Below are 22265 nucleotides of genomic sequence, written 5' to 3'. Positions count from 1 at the left end.
AAGGCCATTACTTTTATAGGTAGAGCATTAAAAAGAACAGGAAACTCCACACATATGACTTTGTACTACTGTACAGTTACCTTCCAAGGGCCAGAAATGAATTTGACAGGAAGAGCACTTGTGAGAAATATAATACTATATAAATGACACTACGGTGCAAGCTAAGTTTATGACTATATAAATATTGATGTTATTAATGCCACCTAGAGTACGCAAGTACAAAATATACCACCACATATTGTATGTAGTGTAGCAGTTTATGTCAGTGAGGCATTACTTCTGTTGCAATAAGATCTGTTTTAAAATGATTTATTGCATTTAAGCTCTCTGAGAGAAAAAAGAGAGGGAGAGAGGTGTATATGGAGGTATGTGTGCAGAACTTGATAACAAAAAATACCACCACATTTCCCCTTAAATTCATTGCTACGGTATTCTGCATGGCAATCTAATAATGTTGGATTTGGCATATCTACAACAGGAGCATAATCATCCCATCACTTACATGTACCTGGCCTCATTAAAGTGAATTGGACCTTGGGTGCTCATAAATAGTGGGTTGTTTGGACCCATGAATATTGGATCTGGAATATATACATAACGAATCATATCAACTGGAGTTTGGAGAAGAACTCTGTCAAAGGACAATGATCTCTTCGGCTCCATTATTCTCTCAATTACTCATACATAGCTCTCATTGGAGACAAAGACATTGAAGTTTAGGCATGGCTTTTTGAAGCAGGAGATCTGAATCCTGTGAAAATGTTCTATCTTGCAGACTTCATTACTGCAACACCAAATGACCAATATAGATTTAATCATTTTTATCATACAATCATAGAAATTAGACTTGGTATGCCAACTACTCCAACCTCTGCCATTCCAGGCTTGTTTCCAACACTGTTTGCCAGTGCTTTGCCATCTCTAAATCTAATTGTGTCCAGCAATGGGGCATCCACAAGTTCCCTTTGTAGATTGTTCCACAGATCTCATCATTAGGAAAATTATCCTGATATTCAGCTTAGTTGAAAACAGTTACAAAGGAAGGAACTCAGAGATATTGTAGTGAAAAAAGTCCTGATTTTCAAAGCTTCTAAATACTCAGCAGCTTCCTTTCATTTCAATGGGATCTTCTGGAGACATAATACTTTTGAATATCAGGTTATATAAGGTCCCAGTGATTTCAAGGGGATGACTTACACGCTTAATCAGGGCTTATCTATGGTGAAATATGTGCTTAGGAGCCTATTTTTGGGGACACATTTGTGAAACTCTTGGCCAACATTTGTTAAATTCCAAATTATTGTTACTTATGGTATGTTGACAGTTGCCGACGAAAATCTGGCATTGGTACAATAATGTTGGACACCAATCAAAATTACATGTACTTTTTATACATTTTTTTCATTCTGAATTTGGGGTATCTTCTTGTCTCAGCATTTATACATGTGCCACTAATGTAATGGGTGTCAAGAAGTGAATAACATGCACCTTGTTAGGTGGAACTTAGCAGTGGACTTACAATCTCATAGTTACAAAGCAGCCAGATTTTATTCAGATGAATACTCTTTTGTATATGAGAAAAAAAAGTAAAGAAATCAGTGTCTTAGCCTTTATAATAAATTGCTAAAAAAAGAATGTATTCAAACATTACTGCCACTTGGATTTTAGACTTTTAGTGCATTTCATGAATTATGTGGAAGGTGACAAGGTTACAGTTTAAACTGGGAGAATAATATAGTAATAGGGGTTTTACAATTTTCACAGCTGAGAAGACAAAGTAAAAGTGCCTCTCATTTTATAATTCCATATAGAAGTCAGAGTCAGCCATCCCACACACAGGGTGAGACCTCAGGGTGTGAAATCATTGCCCCATTGAAGTCCATGAGAGTTGGTCCATTGACTTTACTGGATTCGTTTACGCAGCCCACAGCAGTGAGCCTCCCAGTTAGAGCTGCTAAATTTAGGCTTGCAGGGCTCACTCTAGCCCACTAAAAATAGCTGTGTAGATACTGCTTTGAAGTAGCAACTTGGGCTGGATCTTGGGCTCTGAAACCTAGGAAAGGGAATTGGTTTCAGAGCCGGAGCTCAGCTTAAAGCACTGTCTACACTGCTATTTTTAGAGTGTTAGCATGAGCCCCACTAGCTCAAGTCTGTTGATACAGGCTGGGAGGCTTACTTTTGTGGGCTGTGTAGATGTACCCATTGGGGCCATTATTTTACCCAGGTCCTTTGACTTCAGAAACACAGATTATTGTCACGTTTGTTAAAGAATGAACTTAAAGTTCACACTTAAATATTATAGTTCTGGTGATCAGATATGTGCCTAGATAGACAGACACTAATTATTGAAAATAATTGAATGTCATACATGATTATAATGCATAATTAGTGCTGTGTAGGAAGTGGAAATTCCATTTCACAGGAAATTCCACAATTTCAAAATTTGTTTTCATTCCAAATCAGAACAAAAATAAATAATTTTGAAATTTTGCACGAAATCAAAATATTTCAATTGTCTTTTGACTTAAAAAGAAAAAGAATTATTAAATGAAAAGTAATTTTGAAATGAAAATCGAAATGTGCCATTCTGAAATTGGCCTTATCGAAGCACTTTTTTTCAAATTTTGTTTCAAAATAAAATTTCATCAGAAGTGATACATTCCTTGGGAAGTTTTGGTTTTGACAAAATGGTGTTTTCCAACAGAAAAATGTTCTTTCACAAAATTTTCAGCCAGCTGTACTCCGGATGCTAAAGCCATAGGTCAAATTGATGACCTTATGGTCAATCTACAGGCTTGTCTACACTGGCACGCTAAATCAGTGCTGCTATGATCGATTGCAGCAGTGTTGATTTAGCGAGTGTGGTGAAGGCACAATAAGTTGATGGCAGAGCACTCTCCCATTGACTTTAGTACTCCACCTCTCCAAGAGGCGGAAGCTAAGTCAGCAGTAGAGTAGTTCCTTAAGCAGCAGTGTAGACCAGGCCTAAAAGAAATTACCTAGCTAGTGTTATATGCTTTTCTCTTACATCCTTAATAATCAGGGAGGATTTTGCAGCTGACTAGTCATACATTCATAGTGCCAGATTCTGCACTGGTGTGAATCAGCATAGCTCCAGAAAGCCAACAGAAGTATGCCAATATACACAAGCTAAGGATCTGACTTAACGTGTGTAAATTACACAGTGCATATGCTAATATCAGATTAGTTGGAAATGGGTATTGGAACATCCACTTCTCCTGAGTGTACTCAGACATACTCTAATAATTTGATTTACCAAGAGATAAATCAGTAACTGGCTGCTATATTTTTATGCCACTCATGAAATTACTGTCTCAGTAAGGCAATGGCAGATACTGCAGTGCAATCTCTCAGGTATTACTTTTAAAAATAGAATATCCAGCACTGATATAACTACTCAACAGGAGGCACCAGTGCATTGGGTTTGAGGTGCATCAGCTGGCAAAAGCCCTCAGAGGAATACTTCAATATTCATTTGGGAAATTATCTCTTCTCCTTCTCTTGTCCGGTGACCTGATTTCATGCTGAAAGCTTTAGGCTAGGAAAAGGATAGTAATGTAATTCTGCTTCAAACAAACAAAAAACAAAGAGCTTGTAGGAACATAGAAAGGCTTGTCCTTTGCAAATATATTTCAATTCCTCCCATGTTTCTGGAAGGAAAACATTTTTGGTAGTCTATATTTTACCACTGTTTCATTTAATAATGCAGATCAACATTCATCCAGGGAGAGCTTTCTGTGCTTTAATTCACATTGTATGTCTGCCAACCTGCTGTCTCTTCTTATGACTCTTATTGTTTGCCAGTTATTTTGCGGACCATGCCAGTAATGCCACTACAATTAAAGAGCATACTGGCATTTTCATGAGAAACCTGGATTTTTAGCAGCGGGGATTGTAGTGGTTTCTCCTCATTTCAAACAGGCTTAGATTTATACCTTAGTATATCTGAATGAATGCTTTCTAGTGAGATCTATCTCAGAGAGAACCTAGCATCATTATGTGTAATGTTACCTTTTGTACATGATAAAGACAATTGCAAATCATGTGTGGTGGCTGCCATTTAACATATATCAAAAAGGCTGTGAGCTACTTAACATGTTCAAAACCTATTGACTTTAACTGGAGTCAAAGGTGCTCAACATCCTGCAGGATTGTGGCTCAGTTGTAGACAGAGAATTGTTTCTTCTGGTGGCTCTGAAAAATGAGTGTAGGTGCACCATTCTCAAGGCTTGCAGGAAATAAATTCAGTCTCTGGTGTAAGCAAAATCAACTCAGGTTTATGGAAAATAAATTCATTCCTTGGCATAAGCAAAAGTTCATCCGGATTAAATTCTCACATACAGCCATCTACATACCTGCAATCAATGGAATTCCTCTAATATAACTGCGAACAGAATCTGGCCTTGAGAAAACAGCAGTGACAATTCTAGGGACACTGAAACTCATTCTAGCTCCACTAATTAGTTTAGGCTGATAAAGTGCTCTCACAATGCAAAATGCTATGTAAGTGTTAAGGTTTATTCTTCTTCTTCTTCTTTGCTGTGGCTGCTGGTCTGTTACACGAAGTCCTGCTCCCATATGCCACCAGCCCTCTTTTGCTTGTGCACTGTAAACTCCAGGGCAGTGAAGCAGCAGTTGCCGAGACATAGACCCTTCCCGAGGAAGAGTAATTCTGTTCAATTACCAGCTGTGAATGGTGCCTGGAAGACATCTATATATAACACTTTCCTGGAGTTCAATGAGAATTCTGTACACAGAGGGTATGCAGTATCTGCTTTCATTGTACAATAGGAATGATACACATTCATATTGTCTGAGTCTTTACAATTTTCATCCTCTGTATAGAACCACAGGGGCCCATAGTCTATGTGCTGAGATATCTAGGCCCTCTACATGGCTTAATGTGTTTGTGAAGGCCTTTCTCTGCCCCGTTTGTGTCTCAGCTTTAGCATTATTTTAAATTAGTTTTATTGAACTGAATATTATGGGCTAGATTGTTTCTTTAAAGCGCAGCCTTTTGCTGGCTGCTGGTGGTGCTGAAACACTTTGCCCCAAGCGAAGCTCCTGAAAGTATTATGCGACAGGGCAGAACTGAGCACCCTGATTAACTCAGGTTTGTGCATCTTGCTCCTTTGTGTTCCTGTTCTGCTCTGTGACCCACTGCAGCAGAGGGGAAGGGGATGGGAGACAGGTCTATGTTCTTGCTTCTTCTCAGCCCCCATTGCAGTGCATGGAGGGAGCAGTTCCTCTTTTCTTCCCTGAGCACAGAGGTTCCTGTTGCCCAGGCAAGGGATGGAGGAAATCCTGTGCACCCACGTAAAATCCCAATTATAATATTGTCCATTGTTAGCAAACGTGCCCTTGGCTACACCCCTTCATTTTAAAATATTGGTCACTCTGCCACTGAATTTTAAAAGTTACCACTGAATAAGCAAATAAAAACAAAATTATATGTAGGTCCTATATATAAATAAAGCTTGCGAATGACCAATGCATTGCATGATTACACGGCATCTGCAAACACATTGATTAGTTTAAAATATGGAGCATATAAGCATCTCTCTCTCCTGTCACCCCTCTTTATTCCTCACAGTGTTTCCATCGGCACCTGGTATTCCAGTTCAGGGCTTTCACATAGCTCTGCCACTGCACTGCAGTCCTCATCTCCGGTAGTGCTGAATCTTTCCTGGAGTCAGACTGCTAATTTCTCTGTATTATACAATATTTTTCTGATGTAGATACATATTCACCATCAACAGAGATGAGATCCCTAAACTCCTTTTAATCTGTTCTTTAAGTAAAGATTTGAAACTAGGGGCCAGAGTCTTCCCTCAATGATAGCTATGTGAATTTTGAAATAATTGCACAGGCTTTGTTGGATTTAATCTAGATTTACATCATTGTAAATAAGAAAAGATTTTGAGTATTGTTAGCAAAACTCTGGTTTTCACTCCTCTACCTTCATGTCTGCACTTACTGGCCTTTTTGCCTTTATCGGGACCTTAAGTTCCATAGGATTTAAATTATATTGAGAGAATGATTCTCAGATGTGCCAGGTCAGTATTATGAGATAATGAGAAAAGTGATTACTACACACCATTGCATTCTCTGTGCCCAGGTCTACACTAGCAGAGGGGTCAACCTAAGATACGCAACTTCAGCTACGTGATAGCGTAGCTGAAGTCGGCGTATCTTAGGTCGACTTATCTGGCCATGAGGACGGCAGCGAGTCGACAGCTGCCACTCCCCCATCGACTGTACTTCCGCCTCTCGCTGCAGTGGAGTTCTGGAGTTGACAAGGAGCGCAATCAGGTATCGATTTTATTGCATCTACACTAGACGCGATAAATTGATCCCTGATAGATCGATCACTACCTGCCAATCCGACAGGTAGTGAAGTCCTGCCCTGTGTTGCAGCACATATGAAAAAAATGCACACGTAAACAGACACACACACGCGTGGAAAAGCTCTGAGGCAAAGCAGCTTGGTGGAAATAGCCTGCAAAGCAAGGAATTAACTGCATGCAAAACAATTAATTAGATTTTTAGAGGTAAGAAAAAAAGATTTTACTCTTCCCAAGTCAACCCAGAGCTTTTCTTCACACTGTACATTAAGACAGCTTTGTCCATATATCTATAAGTGATCCTGGATATTTCTTCATAGTGCAGCTCTCACATATGAGAAATGTTGAGATAGATAAAATCACAGGTTCATGTAAGCAGATCTCTTGTATGTTGTCAAAAAGACCAGTTTTAGTTTTAAAAAACTAACAGTCGGAATTTGGAGCACTAATAATTACAGCTGTAATTTGATGTCTAACTAATCACTCTATTATTAGGTCACGAAGTGTCTGAATATTATCCATTGCTCCCACAAATAATTGTCTGTACTAAAAAAACCAAGGAGGAGTCTGGTGGCACCTTAAAGACTAATATATTTATTTGCGCATAAGCTTTAATGGGTAAAAAACTCCTACTTCTTCAGATGCCACGAAAGGTTATGCCCAAATAAATCTGTCAGTCTTTAAGGTGCCACCGGACTCCTCGTTGTTTTTTGTGGATATAGACTAACATGGCTACCCCTCTGATACTTGGCGGTACTAAATTGCACCCTAAATTGCAAGTGCAGAAAAGGGATTCTTAACTTAAAACTATGCCTATATCCATAGGTTTCCCATTGCATATATAGATGACACTCTGGATGAAAAAAATATCCTTTCAGCCCATAAAAAATACTACAGAATTCTACTCTGATGATCCATGCACTTCAGTTTTACAAAGTGGCATCAGGATACTATGGTAATGACTATGGTATAAGAATAGAATAGAATAGAATAGAATAGAGGAGGACTTGCCTAATTTAGCTACAATGATTTTAGCACTGACTAACAAAACACTATAGTAGTTTTTATACAATCAATATTGAATCAAAATGTCCTAATCTTCACTCTCCTAGGTTAACTATACCTGTGATGGCGATGGCCAACTGGTTTTTATCTAATAAGCCCTGTCCTCAGCTACCAGTTAGCAAAACCACCCATACTTTGCTTCCCACTGCTGTTTCACAGCTGTGATACAAAGTCTTGCCCTAAATTCTAAGGTTAAACATTCTCTTGCAAAGTAGCAGCATTGCTCTTTTGTGTTATTGACAGATGGATTACCTTTAGCATCATAACAGCAAGTTACTCACATGGTTAATATCTCACTTAGACAACTCCAGTATCAGAACACAGACACCTCCAATTTTAACTGAACTAAAAGGAAGTAGCAAATGAGTAGAAGACATCTGCTATCTTCCTCCCCCACCCCCCACTCCACCCCCAGTAGTATTCCTATGCAAGAGAAAGTATTTAATTCACTAAAACTGATCAGTTACAATTTAATACAAGTGCCAAATGTTTATTGCTGCATCGATAAAATCATTATGCCTGCAGTCTTCTGACACAAGGAGATGAAGGTTAGGCCAGTAAATTTTTCAAAGGCTTATTATATGCCCATGCTGATCAGATGCACATGGGAAGCAAGTCTCAATAGATGTAGCAACGGAGGAGAGCCTAAAAATGTCACAGAAATTCATGTGCATGAATTCCAAAGGATCTAGCATTTGTTATATAACTGACATAAGAAACATGAATTAAAGGATACAAAGATCTCTTAGTAAATGAAATAACTAAATTCTACATTTCTTTCTGAAGCCCGCAAGCTACCCAGAGCAAATGATTAGGCCAATGCTAAAATTGATCTTAAATGATCTCTAGTTCAAAAGTCCTAGCATCTTCTTGAGTCCATGGCCTTTAGAAGAGGAAAAGGGTTTAAGCCTTCACAAAACAGACAAATAATACTATTCGCTATTGTGTTTAGAGTGAAAGAATGATGCTATATTCAAAGCCCTGAAGCCTAAAGTCCTCTGTTTATTTAAAGGACAAAGAGGGTAGAAATAGTCGCAGTAGAAGCTTCCAGAATACCTCTCCTCCCCAGTACAAATACACCTCACTGAGGAATAAGGAAGGATGGGCTCGTGGTTAAGACATTGCAATTGGACACAAAGTTCAGTTATGATACCATTCTTGAACTAAAGAAAAACATATGGACAGAAAATGTATATTGTTCTATTCTATACTCATGCCTGTTTTTATGGAACACAGACTAGAAGACTTCTAAAAATCTGCCAGAATGGAGGTTTCTTACAAACACATGAAAAGATGTTTAAAAAACTATTCTAGGTTGCATTTTAGTGCTCTGAAAATGGAAGACACATAATAATGAATCAGTCATAGTATGGCCAAGTACACAAGTTTCCTGAGGCACTGTCAATGCAGCTCAGTCACGCACCTGTTCTGAAACTGTTCAGTGTTTCTAATTTGTGAAGTGCTTTTCCCCACATATGGGAAAATATCCACTACAGGCTTAGCTGAGACCAGCCAAACTCGTTTCATTTGTGATTTAAATCATCTTGGAACCTGGACCTCACAGTATATAGGGCTAGTGTATTAACCGACATAGTGCCACCTTTCCATTGGCCTTTTTCCCCTACCTTTTTTAGGGCTGTAGTAACTGGATCCTGGTCACACTCTGCAAGATTGCCTGGCACCAAGTACACATGCATATTGTCCCAGATACTACTGATGGTCCCTGGAGAACATGCAAATCATACAAGTGACAGAGCCTCATACTCACAACAGGTACATCCATCAATAGGATAGATATCCTTAGTCCTGAAGGGTCTGGTCCTTTCTCCTTATGAACCCATAACTGATATTGACATAAGAGGGAATTTGGACTGCATAAAGAAAGAGATTCCTACACACAATGTAGATTTAATCCATTGAATGCACCACTTTTCATCACTTCACTGTGTTTAGAATGCAAAATCAGGTTCTACCTCACCTTCAACTGAGGGGACGGGAAGAGAGAGCTCTTAACATCCATGTAGATTTTGATCAACATTTGACCTATCAGGGACTGAATCAACAGGACAGCATGAAACAGGAAATAACATGACAATGTTATATGTTTAAGAGCAGTTAACAATTTACTAATAAAGAAGAAGCAATAACTACAAATTTTAGCATTGTTTTCATCATTTGGGGGCCCCATTGTACAATCTCCAGCTTTCTTATGTTTTAAATGGAACTCTTTTCAATGACAAATGAGAGGCTTAATGCCATTTGAAATCTACCTGGCTCTGGAAAAGTAGGTGATGTATATCCCAAATTATCAAGAATCTGAAATTAATTTACAAGAAATGCTGTTAGGTTATAAATTATGTTTTTCAAATAACATATTTCCTTAATTAGTATGAGCCCCTTTGATCCACATATGTGGGTTAGAATTTCTGTACGCAGATCTCCCATGTTTGCAAGGAAAGGTTCGGATCAGCTGTTTCTCTACCATTATCCCCCCTATGTCCCAGATACTACAGAAACCTTTCAAGGAAGCATGCCTGGGAAGGGAGAATGAAAAGGTGGAATAGGGTTAGTGATGGGGACACAGAATAACCCACCAACCTGGTATGGAGTCACATCTGAAATGAATAGAATCTGATACTGTGTGCTCATTCCTCAAGAGCACAATTTGGGGGAATCTCACAGACTTTTCCACCTCTCTTGACTCCAATCTTGGTTTTTTTAAACTTTTTTTTGGGGGGTGGGGCAAATGTATTATTAGTAACAGCTTACATTATTAAAACTGTGACCATTATGAAACTGAGATGTACTTGTTGCTTTGAACACTGGTTGTTTACCTCTTCATTTCACTCCGCTTGGCCAGTCATTACTCACTTTCATCCTGTTTTCCCTGGTCCTTTTCTAGTCACTTTCCCCTGCTGGCTCACATCCTATACAGGCACAATGCTGCAGTGTTTGAGTTACAAACACAACATGGGCAATGTTTAAATCCAAACAAAAAGATTGTTTAATTGGAATTTTAAATAAAAAATGAAATATTTGTTTTTATCTTAGCTTTTGTGAAAAACTTGGTTTTACCAAACCTAATTGTGGGCTCTAATTAGCCTAAAGAACTGGCAACTTTATTCACCAGATCCTTTCTGGTTGGATGTCTTTATACAACTAACTAAACACTTCCGAAGTCCTGTCTCAGACTGTGTTGTGTAAAATGAGAGAGAGTCTTACTATCTAAATACGAACATATGTCAATAAATTCATCCCTGTTAGTGCAAGGGAATGTAAATTACACTCCTTTAACAGTGAGGGCTGTTAAGCCTTGCATTTGTTCCCTTCTGGGGCACAATAGCTGTTCTCTCTGCCTGGCATGAGATGGGTTAACAAGGTACTCTTCTGCCAGTCATGGTCATCATTCAGTCCAAACCAATACATAGATGGTACTTACACAGCTCCTTAAAATCCCTGACTGTTTCCTCACAAAAGTAGCCTATGAACTCAGATTGATATTTTTTGAAATTCGGCTATGTTTGTTCTCTTACCAATATTCGGGGAGTAGGGTAAGGTGTGGGACATCTTCTCTTGGTGGGTACATGTATAACCAAACCATCATCCTGCAACTTTTAAAATATGACTGCATAGGAGATACTGATAGCCTAAGGGAAGTTCTGGATAATAGAGACTTATAATCAGAATTCCCATGTATTTGATCCAATTTAGTTTCCATCAATGTCACAGAAATATGAGTGGTTGTGAAATTCAGAGTCATCATTGCTCCTAGAAACTGATGTATAAACTTCAAACTTTGTACAAATGAAGGACAAACAACTCATGTCAAAAAATTCCAATCGGACAACTCCTTATCCTTAGGGTGGCTGCTGAAACTTACAGTAGTTCAAGATGTAGCAGTTTCAGATGATAACACATGACCTACTTATGCTGATGCCCAATCCCTCTACTTTTAATCAAACTGCCCCTTTATCTGTAAATCCCCAATCACAACATGCAGGATGTGTGGATCTGCTGATAAGAAATTTTTGTAGGAAAAGAGAATCTGGGCAGATAACGGTTTTATTTCCAGGGCTGCTGGCAGCAACTCTAACACCTCATTTATTCCAGATTTATAAAGGTCCACTGTGTAGATCTGAGGGTAGAGCTAAGCATTTAACAGCTATGGTAACAGAATGTGTACCCACACACTATATTTGATGCTAAATATCAAATTTAAATGATATTGATCAAACTATTCCAATTTGGAATGAAAACAATTATCTTGTTAGCATTTAGTTTTCCATAGCGCCCGATTCTCTACTCTGTTACACTGGTTTTACAGCTACGTAATGTGATACGATTTCAATGGAAATATACCAATCTGACATTGGTATACCAGGGAGGCGTCTCAGATCCATAGTCTTCCAAAGGAAATGGTAGTAACCCAGCTGCATGAGTCATTTAAAACTGTACTGGACAAAGTAATACTTTTGGGAGCACTCCTGTATTGGCTATGACAGCAAAGCAGAGCAAAAAAGAGAACAGACAAAACTGAAGGCATCTTTTCTATCTCTAAATTCTGTGATAACACTAATTCCTATGTATCCTAGTCCAATAAACAGTTATATGGAAGGTCTGAACTATTAGTCTCCAAAATCAGAAGGAAAAGAACTTGCCAAATGAGCCTTTGTAATTCAAATTCTCTTAAACGGGTTTTTTTCTGCCCTAAATATAATTCCGCATACACAGTATCATGTACATGGAAGATTTTGTTAAAACAGTTCATGGATAAAGCATTTAAAGCAATAATGTGTTAGCTGGTCTGCTATAGAGATTATGAAAAGGTGTGTGTATATGGTGATGAGAGATCTAACACTGTTCACGGCATTCAGAGTACAAATTTGACAAAGAGATATATACACCTTGTATTCTTTTATTGCCTATTTTCAAAGCTATAATAGTAGACACTTTTCTCTGTGAGTAAAGACCGTTATTGTGTTACACACCACTGCTAAAGCAAGAGGTTCTGAAATTAATTTTGTCAAAAGGTGAAAGTAATTTCTCAAACAAAAAGAGTGTGTGACTGGCAGGATGCATTGTACAGTTTTCCGTTGAACTGTAGATCAACTTAAAAAATTATAACAAAACAAAACAAAAGCATCCTCCCTAAGCACTGTGACATAGAGCCAGAGCCAAATATTTCAAAGGTCACTGTTGGGCATATACCATTTTGATACAAAGAGTTAAATGATACAGTTTGAAAGGGCTTTTATTCATTCATTTATTCATGTATGTGTGCTGCTACATTCATGCAGTGTTACATTGTTAACCCATCTGCAGCATTAGACAACTTTGCTTTTAGTTTGGCCTTCATTCATTTCATTTTAAAGGTACTGAAATGTATGCTGGACAATCATCCTTTTCAAATACATAACAGTACATAAATGAAAAAAGTGAAATTCATTTTCTATGGGCACTTGAAAAGGGAAAATGTCTCAGGTGACATTTGAGACATTTAAAATAAGACTGGATGATTTACAGGGGACAATCCTGAGCTAGACAAGATGACCTAATAGGTCTTCTCCATCTCTCTCTCTTTTATGATTCAGTGAATAACATGGGGCTAACAGTAGTAAATCAGTAAAGAGAGACGTAATATGCATGTGGAACATTACTATATTTGGTTGGAGTCTTCTAACTGTGATCCAGAGCAAACATTGGAAGTACTGATTTCACACTGCCTTAGGCATTTTTTTCTATGCTTATTATTTATTATAAAGCAATCATTAACTTTTCCAACTGGTATGACTTAAGAAAGAAAATTCAGCCTGATGGAACTTGTAAATAGCCCTGAAGTCTGGTTAGGATAAGGGATAAGACCAAAAGCTATCACAGGCCAAATCCAGCTCAGCCATTGTTTTCAAGGGGATTGCTCATGAAAATGAGGCAAACTAGATTTGGCCCAGGAAGCCAGTCATATAGACTGGTGTAACTTAGCCCTGCAGAAACCTTTCAATGCTGGTGCAACTATTGCTCACACTCAGGGATGCCTCCACTCCCAGTCCAAAAACAAAATTACAATGAGATGCTAAAATACTGCTGACAAATATTCCCACTTTTACAGGTACTTCAGCCCTTTAACGAACATCTTTTCATACACAAAATAGTTCACTACATCCAGCTTGCCAATGAAAAAATAGCCCAAAGAGACCTTTGCAAACCTAAAGCCTGGTCTACGCACAGCTTGTGTATGGGTATAACTCTGTTGGTTAGAGGGTGTGGTATTTCACTGTGAACACAGAGTGAACACAGTTATATCAGTATAAATGTGCCTTGAGCCAGTATAGATTGCTTCCCGCCTGTGTGGGAATGTATATATTGGCATAACTGCATTCACACTAGGGGAATTGTACTGCTTTAGCTATCCCACTATAAAATCAACTTGCCTGTGTCAGGGTAGCAGGATTGGGCCCACAGTCCAAAAAATTACTTGCAACTTTGCTTTTCATCCATAGAGTATTTTTTAGCAGTTGTACGTATCATTTTCTAGAGAGTCTACCAAACAAATCATCAAAAGCAAGGCACATGAATCCAGATGGAATGTTCATAGTGCTGACCCGATGCCCAATTCGACTGATATTAATGAGAATTGAGAGCACTCAACACCTAGAAGACTGGAGTTCATGGTCTAGAAACTTACAGTGAAGAAAAAAAATGTTTCTAAATTATCTTTTGGTTGAGGTTGCGTTTCCACTGACAAAACAATTTCTGCTTTATTTATTTTTTAACTGACAGTAACTTTACTCAATAATAGGAGGTTTTGTAGAACAATTCAGGGGAGACGTTGTGCTTTAAATGTTACTGCAGTTGCTTTTCTTCTATGTGAAGAAAGTGAGGAAAATGTTTGTAATTTTTAACCTAGGGGGTATTTTACCCTATGACTGCTAAATTGTGCTCATTTGAGATCTATGACCCTGAGGATTTGTGTCTGTGTATCTATATCATGCATATCTATATCAAATACTAGAACACATGCAATCAATTCTCCCTCTCTCACAAGTAACTCTTATGCATGAGAGAAGTCTCGTTTACTTCTACGGAACTACCCAAATAGCTAAGAACTATTTGTGTGACTAAATGGTGTAAAACTGTGCCTTTGGTTAAGAAGTGAAACACTGTCTTTGTTCTAATTTAATTTTCGCTATTGTTTTTTTGATTAAGCAGTGATATGAGCTGCCAACTTCAGTAGGGAAAGACACAATCTTACAGTATGAGCCTATTTCAGTCTTGATAAGGTGCTGATAATGCTTTCCATGCAGGGATTTGACCTTTTCTGGCTTTAACAGATCATGTAATATTTGTGTACAGTTTATAATAGCTGTTGTGGGAGAAGTGCCTAGCACCAGCTTGCACAGGTATTACTGTAGGCAGAAGTGACTGCAAGTAGAGGCCCAATAGCTTTACGAGGAATTTTTTGACTGAAGGGGGTGGTATTTTAAAATCATGTGGTCTAATCCTGCACTTCTCACTCAAATTCATTGATATTAATAGGAATCTTGCCTGAGCAAAAAGTGCAGAAGAGGGCCATTGGCTCATTTCATTATTTCAAAAGGCAATTGATTGGAAGTCTGCCAGTATCGGAGCTGTTTTATTTTTAGTGAATCCCAATTAAATTATACATAAAACAGCCTTTTGAACAAAGGAGAAATCATCCCTCTTCTCCCTCCCTCCACACCTTCTGGCCATCTCAATCCAAGTAGTTCTAATATGGTACCATGTTGGGAAGAGGAGTGATAAAAGGAACAAAGGATCCTCTCCTGCTTAACTCTTACTCAGGATCTGGCCCCACATGAGTAAAGACTTACAGGATCAGACCCTTGATTATCATGAGTATTTAAAGGTTATCTCTCCAAATATATTTCAGAATTATTCTTTTTGTTTTAATTTCTGTGATTGTGGTCTTTAACCCATAACTGTCACAGAGAATTACAATATTAATTTATCAGTTGAATAGCTGGCCAGTGATTAATAATTATGATGGTGGCCTTTTGACTTGAAAGCCATGTCAGAAAATTTTCTGTAACCTTTCGGTACTCGTGCTCTGTAAGAACCAGATCTTGCAATATGCCAAGCAGCTCCTGTGAGATGCAGAGCACCCTTCACCTTGCATGAACTTCATTGGGGGCTGAAGGGTGCTCAGCACTTTGCAAGATTGAGCAGGATGGACCTGATCCTGTATCATCTGAAGTTTATGGGAGTTTTGCTTGAACAAGGTCTGTAGGGTCAATTTCAATGGCATTGGTCTCTTGAATAAACCACAAGGTCTGCACACTTATATAAATACACCCTCACATTAAACTAAGTTAAAGAAGGTTTCTTTTAAAATACATTAATACCATGGTTCCAACTTGAGGTAAAATATACGGAAGATCTTTAAGCAGCAGAACTACGAGCACAAGATTTCTTTTTCTTTTTTTAAAAATGATGTTTACAGAACTCTTTATGCATCATTAAGTTTTCTGAAATCCTGACCATAGCATGATGGATTTGTTTTAAAAGGTTGCTGGTGTTTAGTTTTGATTCACTTCAAAGTAGCATGTCAGAAGGAAGAAAATAAAGGCAGCTAGTTGCGTAAATCACAAGTGAAAAATGAGAGGGAACATGAAGATTCCAACAACTTTGCCATCAACTGAAAATAACATTTATTGTACTAATACAAGATTTTAATGTTTGATGCAACTAGAATATATTTGGCTTAAGGGAGAATAGTTTTTATTTAGAATATTTTTCATAGGGCTAACGGTGGTGGTGCTGAGTTTTTAAAATCTGTGTGTTTTAATAAAACAGCTCTAAAGAGTAATAGGGTTTAATAATTCTGCTTAATGGTCACTTTCTTTGTCAGTTAATTGAAAGGACTAGGTCAAACATTACTAGAGGGGAAATAAACCTGATGTCTTCAATATATGCTAATTTAGCCTTCTTTAAAATAGTAACTTTACTGTTGTATCTTTCTGCTCCCTTTAAACACAAATATTTTCCACAAGTAAATGCAAATCTGTGTCTTTCTACCGCAAATACAAGCTCTTTTAATTTCTTTAGCAAATAAATAAATAAATAAACACATAAAAGCTCCTGAGTAAAGACTGCCCAAGGGGAGGGAGAAGAAAAAAAAACCCACCTAAAACCACCATATTACCAAGCAGTAATGCACCAAATACAATCTGGAACATGTCAAACAATGGTATCCACCCACCTAAGAACTGTGCTAATCTAAATCCTCAATTGCTGTTAACAATAATTAACTAAAACATGAAATATGAATGTGGATACAAGCAAGAGACAAATTAGTATTGAGAAGCTGTGTTTAATAATCTCCTAAAAGAGACCATCTGTTTATAAAGACCCCCTTTTTCCTTAATCTCTGACATGTATTCATAATATAGACACAGCTGGATTTTTTTATTCTTTTTAAAAATACCCCGATACTATAAAGTCCTACCTACAGTATATCTGGTCTGAATGTTTGTCTCAAGTTTCAGTTGTTATGTAAGCACTCTGGGGCAATAAAATTTCACTTACAATCATCAGGCTTTGGAGTAAGTATTAAAACATCAGATGGACTGCACTGCTTTCTTTATTGGCACTGGACAGTACTTGATTTATTTTTTTAACGGTGATCACATTCTCAATGCTCTCTGGAATAGCTGTCTAGATGTCTCTTTTTCTTTAAAATACTAGTACTTATTTGGACTTGGGTTTGTTTTGTTTGTTTGTTTAAATAGTTAAATTACATTACCAACAGAGGACACTACTTTGGGAAGATTACAAGAAAGTTAGGTGTCAAAAAGCAAAGCAAATCATATACCATGCTTTTAATCTACTTTAGAGAAGAAGAGAGAAAAAAACACATACCATTGATCCTTCACTTCTCACAGATAGAGGTCACTAATGGACTGAATTTGAATCAGTGTGGTAGAAACCGCAAAGTTATATGAAAGTAATCTAGTGAAAAATGAACTATTTTGAGATTAAAGAAGAGGTAGCAGAGATGATTAAGAAAAGCCCTCACCTTCACAGAAACAATATTATCCTAACGGTACCCTCTTTCCAGTCTGTTAAACAGAAAGTGCAGCACTGAGAAAGCCTGATACTGTTGCATATTTGAACTCCAGCTTGTTTTTTAGTTTGTAAACCTCAGTTTACCTTTTTCTTCTGTTAAAAGGTATGGAAAAATCAAACTTGATAAGATTCTGCACTTTGGAGATCTGCTATTTTAAGCAATGCAAGACTAGCACATTCTTGATTCTGGATTGAAACTATAGCCCATGTAATGCAGATTCCAACTGGGAAGATGTAGAGTTGCTATAGGGTGATATGCCTAAATCCTAAATCAAGCTGTTCAACAGGCCAGGATATATATGTGACTTGTAACAGTGGCTCAGATTAGATCCAGACAGAAGTAAACCCAGATAAAATATCATCATAAGAAACATAGGGTTTATGTGTGTGTGTTGGGGGAAATTTTTTTAGAATACCATGTGCATTCCAATGCAATTCCTCTTTGTTATAGCCTTGGACTTTGAAAAGTGTGAGGATCATTCTGATCACAGACAATTTTACAAGCACTGCATTAACACAAGGATTGGAATTGCTTCATTTACACAGTTTCTGGCCTGCATGATCATTCTTTTAACTGCCTGGCTACCCAGTCAGGAGGGAAAACTGCAATTTAGATGGAAAATCTTCTACAAATGGAGAAGTTCAAGGTGCATATGCAATGCCCCATCATAGCCCAGTAGCAGGGGCTAGTTGCATAGATATTTTGCAGTGTTTCATTCTGGATTCATTTTCAAGAGCAACATCAACCTTGAATAAATCAGCATTGTATTTTTTTGTATGTCACTTTTTAAACTTAGTAATCGTGGCTTTTAGAGGCATCTGCTGTATCACAGTGATGCAGAGCCATGCCCCAATGATAACAATGCACATTATGACTCTCTATTTCAAAGAGAGAGAGAGAGAAAAAAAAAGATTTATTGGTGCAGCACTTTAAAATTAATTTGGAAAAATGACAGGAGGCTAGTATTGTCCCCCCCCTCCTCCCACATGCACACTTTCATTTCCATATATATAGAGAGCCCTCTCAGTGACTTTTCTCTGACTCCATGGTTGAATAAAAGGTGCCTTTGGGTAAAAATCACATCATGCCATGAATGAGGTGCATGGAAGGTTTGTGGGGTTTTTTTTCTGTTTGCTTTTTGTTTTCCCTGAGTAAAAGACTGTAGGATTTGGCTCCACGTGTTAGATCAAGCTTAAGGTCTATTAGATTCTATTAGTTTGCAAGCTCTGAGAAGTTAGATGCAGAAAATAAATGTGTGCATGTGTGTGTGTGTGAGAGAGAGAGAGAGAGAGTGCTCTGCCTGGGTTTAGTATCTCTCCCGCGTCTCAGAAAATGCAACCAACCTCTTCTTTTCGGTTTAGCAGGGGCTCTGCATGGCCAAAAAACAGCATCTGAAGAAATCTAATCAGCACCTTCCACACACTGCACAGGCATTTACACGGGTTTGTATCTTTGACTTTATTAGCTTATTGTAAGCCTTAAAACAGGTTTCCTCCATTACAATTAATTAAAAGCTCCTGTTGACTGATTCCCACTCCGAGGAAAAGGTAGATAGCTTCTCCCTTACTTTGCAGCCAGTATTTTGTTTTTGTTTTTATCCTCACACGATAGAGAGGGGTGTGTGTGTGTTTTTAAATTCATCATGATTTGACTATTTACATTAGAGGCTGCTGTGTATTTGGAAGACTTGATGCAATTGTTTCTCTCTTGCACTCACTCATGCACCCACCCCTGTTCATGTCGCTATAGATAGGGGTCTGATGTATTCTGATGCTTGTACAGTTAGTTCCCTTTTCTCCCTCTGTCTGTTCATTTGGATTTCTTAATGATTGTCTGCAGTGAGCAATCTGCCACCTCTTCCGAGCCTGGCTCATCTGTTAAAGTTCCTGTTTGCCAAAAAGATTCCCCCTCACACAAGAAAATAATAATAATGGAACTCTATTCCCACCCCTCGAGATTATAACTCAGAGGTTCGTCTCTACAGATCTTCTAGGTGTTTCCTTTGAAAGCTGGAGCCTTGTTTTCCTTCATGGAGAGGTTGGGGTGCACATATGTGCGCGGGGAGGAGGATTGTCTTTTGTATGGATGCTAAAATGGTAGCGGGCAATCTATCGTCATTAACATGATTTGCGATGATGAGGGTGAAAGCTTTGAGATCCATTCAAAATACACTCTAACTGAAACAAACCAAAGCCAGGAAACTTACACTGAAATTCACTAACTGGCGTAAAATAACCGAGCAACCCTCCTGACACTTGTCACATACCATTCATAAATCTCTGTGTGTGTCTGTCTGACACACACACACACACACAGTCTCTAATGCGGTGGAGGGTGATATTTCTAGTATAAAACCCGATCCTGGATCATTAACTTCTTACCGCCTTCTATTGAGGTGTGGGGTAGCTGCAAACTGCTGGGGAACTGGAATTAGCAGGGAGGAAAAGGGGAGAAATGAAATCCCATCTGTACCTGGCAGGGCTGGGAGTCCTTCTCCGGCACCGATCATAATCCCCCTCTGCGCCTTTTGCCCCCCACACCAAAACTTTTGCTGCAGCTGACGGCGCTTCTCCTTGGTGGTGGCCGTGCCGGTCGCCTTTGGCAGTATCCAATGTGGTGCGGGCGAAAAGCTGCTCGAGCCCGAGCCCGAGCCCGAGCCCGCCCTGCAGGCTCTGCTTCCCCGCAGGCTGGCGCTTGCCAGAGCCTCCTCGCCGGAGCGCTCCGTTCCCCTTCTCTCTCCTTCCTCCCTTAGGAGGCAGCGGCATCATCCTCCTCCTTTCTCCTCCACCTCCTCCTCCAACGCGCAGCCCAGGGCGCTGGCATCCCCAGCACGCGTTCTCTCCGCGCTTCTCCCGCTGCCCCCAAATAAATAAAGGGAGGAAGGGAGGGAAGGAAGGAGAAGCCGAAGGAACCCGATCAAGCCTGGTCGTTTTCTCCGCTGGAGACGCTGAGTGGATCACATGAGGAGGAGCCACACAGACCCAGGACCCCGTAAGTCTCAGGAGGGACCGGACACATATGTGTGAATAGTCGCGTGTCTGTCGGTCTCCTTCTCTCTCCTAGTCTTGGGCTTGCGTTCAGCTGGGCTTGCAGGCTGATCTTAGCCGTTATGCTGCCCCAGATCTGACTATTCCCTGCTAATGTAAGTCGTGCTTTTTTCTCTCTCTCTCTTCCCCCCTCCCTGCCTGACACCCCAGGGAGATGTTTACAGTAATGAATTCAGTTGATAGCCATCTCTCTCTCCCTCTCTCCTGGAGTCCCTCCCACATTGCTAGTTTAAAGAATGCTTGGAAGGCAGTGCTGGGCTGCAACCTAGAGCTTTCCAAGAGGCAAAGTCAGGCTCTGGTGTTTTTTTTTTTAACCCACCCGTTGCCGAAACCGGCGTCTGCTCCGTCTGAATAGTGCCTACGCGAAACGTTTTATGGCGCTGGCAATGCGAAGCGTCCTAGAAGTGTGTTACAGTCTAGATCCAGGCCGATGTGTGTGGTTAGCTGTTTTAATTGCAAAGAGGGGCTCTCCTCTCGCCAAATAGCTGTGCCAAAGAAGGTAACACTGGCAACATAGCGCTATTCTTGCATAATGAATGCCCCCTACCCCCAGTAGGAATAAGGCCACCATGTGATTTGCGACTGTTCCTTTCTCCTGGCTGAGGGCTGTTGGATCATATCAACGGGGATTATTTTAAATAAAAGAAACTCCTGGGGCCAGTGACCTAAAAGGAGAGGTGCCCAAATTATAATAATCCTCTCTGCCAACATGGCGTTATTTCACTTGCGTGCAACCTCTGACGATCTCTCTCTCTCTTTCTCTCTCTCTCTCTCCGAACTTTTATCTGGGAAATAACAACAAAACAATAAAGTCATATCATTGGGGAAAGAAACGGATCTTTTTAAATACTCTGCCTGATCGCCGTGATCAGCCAGCCAGACTTTCAACTGCTGGAGAAATCTGAGGATGTATTTTATAGCCAACTATGCCTTGCCATACATATCAGATCAATCCCATACTGATGTCTTGTACGGAGCCAAGAACCCCTTTTAGGGGTTTTTGTTTGTTTGTTTTGGTTTTTTGCACATTTTCCGGATTGTCTGCATTTCTTTCAGTGGGGAAGAAAAAGAAGAAAAAACCTCCCTAGTTCTGTAGTAAGGGCCTGCCATGTTCCAACAAGTCCAGATAAACCCTGTGTTATTTAATTTTGAAGAGCGAGTTACAATATAGACTTTCGGGGGGGTGGGGGGCATGGCTATCTGGAAAGTGCAGGAAACAGACTGTGTTTTAAGTTATTATAGGGGTGGGAAGAGAGGAAAAGAGGGGGGAGAATAGGTGAATTCGATCAATTCCATGTGTCTATTAGCCAGGAAAGGCAATGGAAGTGTCTCGGGATATATTTATTCATTGCTTTTGGCTGCATGGTGAATTTGCAGTGTCTATTCATCTGTAGTTTAAAAGCGGAGCCATCTGACATCGGTTTCTAAATCTTATTCTAAATTCATTTGGGGTCTAAATTATTCCCCCCCTTTTCAAGGGCATACTTCATCCTGAGGCCGCTTGATGTGGGATGCTCTATTTGATGCAATAGAGATGGCCAATGTTTTAGAGAATGGACTTGTGCGCATTACTCTGTGCCCCTCTCTCCTTTCTAAACCCCCTCCACACACACAGCCACCACCACCACCAGCACTATCACCACTTTGGCTTTCCCTTCCACGCGGCAACCTTTTCTCACAGTGCAG

General features: G+C 39.3%; 2 protein-coding genes across 2 annotated transcripts in view; one reads left to right on the top strand and one right to left on the bottom strand.

Annotated features, from left to right (window-relative positions):
* The window catches only part of FLRT2 (fibronectin leucine rich transmembrane protein 2), a 65501-nt gene extending 44713 nt beyond the window's left edge, over positions 1-20788 (bottom strand). The window contains exon 1 of the mRNA XM_050953269.1: positions 20005-20788. The gene's annotated coding sequence lies outside the window, so the exon portion shown is untranslated. The remainder of the gene's footprint in view (positions 1-20004) is intronic.
* Positions 20437-22265, top strand: part of LOC127051265 (golgin subfamily A member 6-like protein 4) — a 40670-nt gene continuing 38841 nt past the window's right edge. Inside the window, exon 1 of the mRNA XM_050953358.1 lies at positions 20437-20523. Coding sequence (XP_050809315.1) covers positions 20493-20523 — 31 coding nt within the window. The 5' untranslated portion in view covers positions 20437-20492. The remainder of the gene's footprint in view (positions 20524-22265) is intronic.

This window comes from Gopherus flavomarginatus, chromosome 5, assembly GCF_025201925.1.
Source record: "Gopherus flavomarginatus isolate rGopFla2 chromosome 5, rGopFla2.mat.asm, whole genome shotgun sequence".
Lineage (NCBI taxonomy): Eukaryota > Metazoa > Chordata > Testudines > Testudinidae > Gopherus > Gopherus flavomarginatus.
The sequence above is the reverse complement of the archived record's forward strand: the minus strand, read 5'-3'. Positions and strand labels throughout refer to the sequence as shown.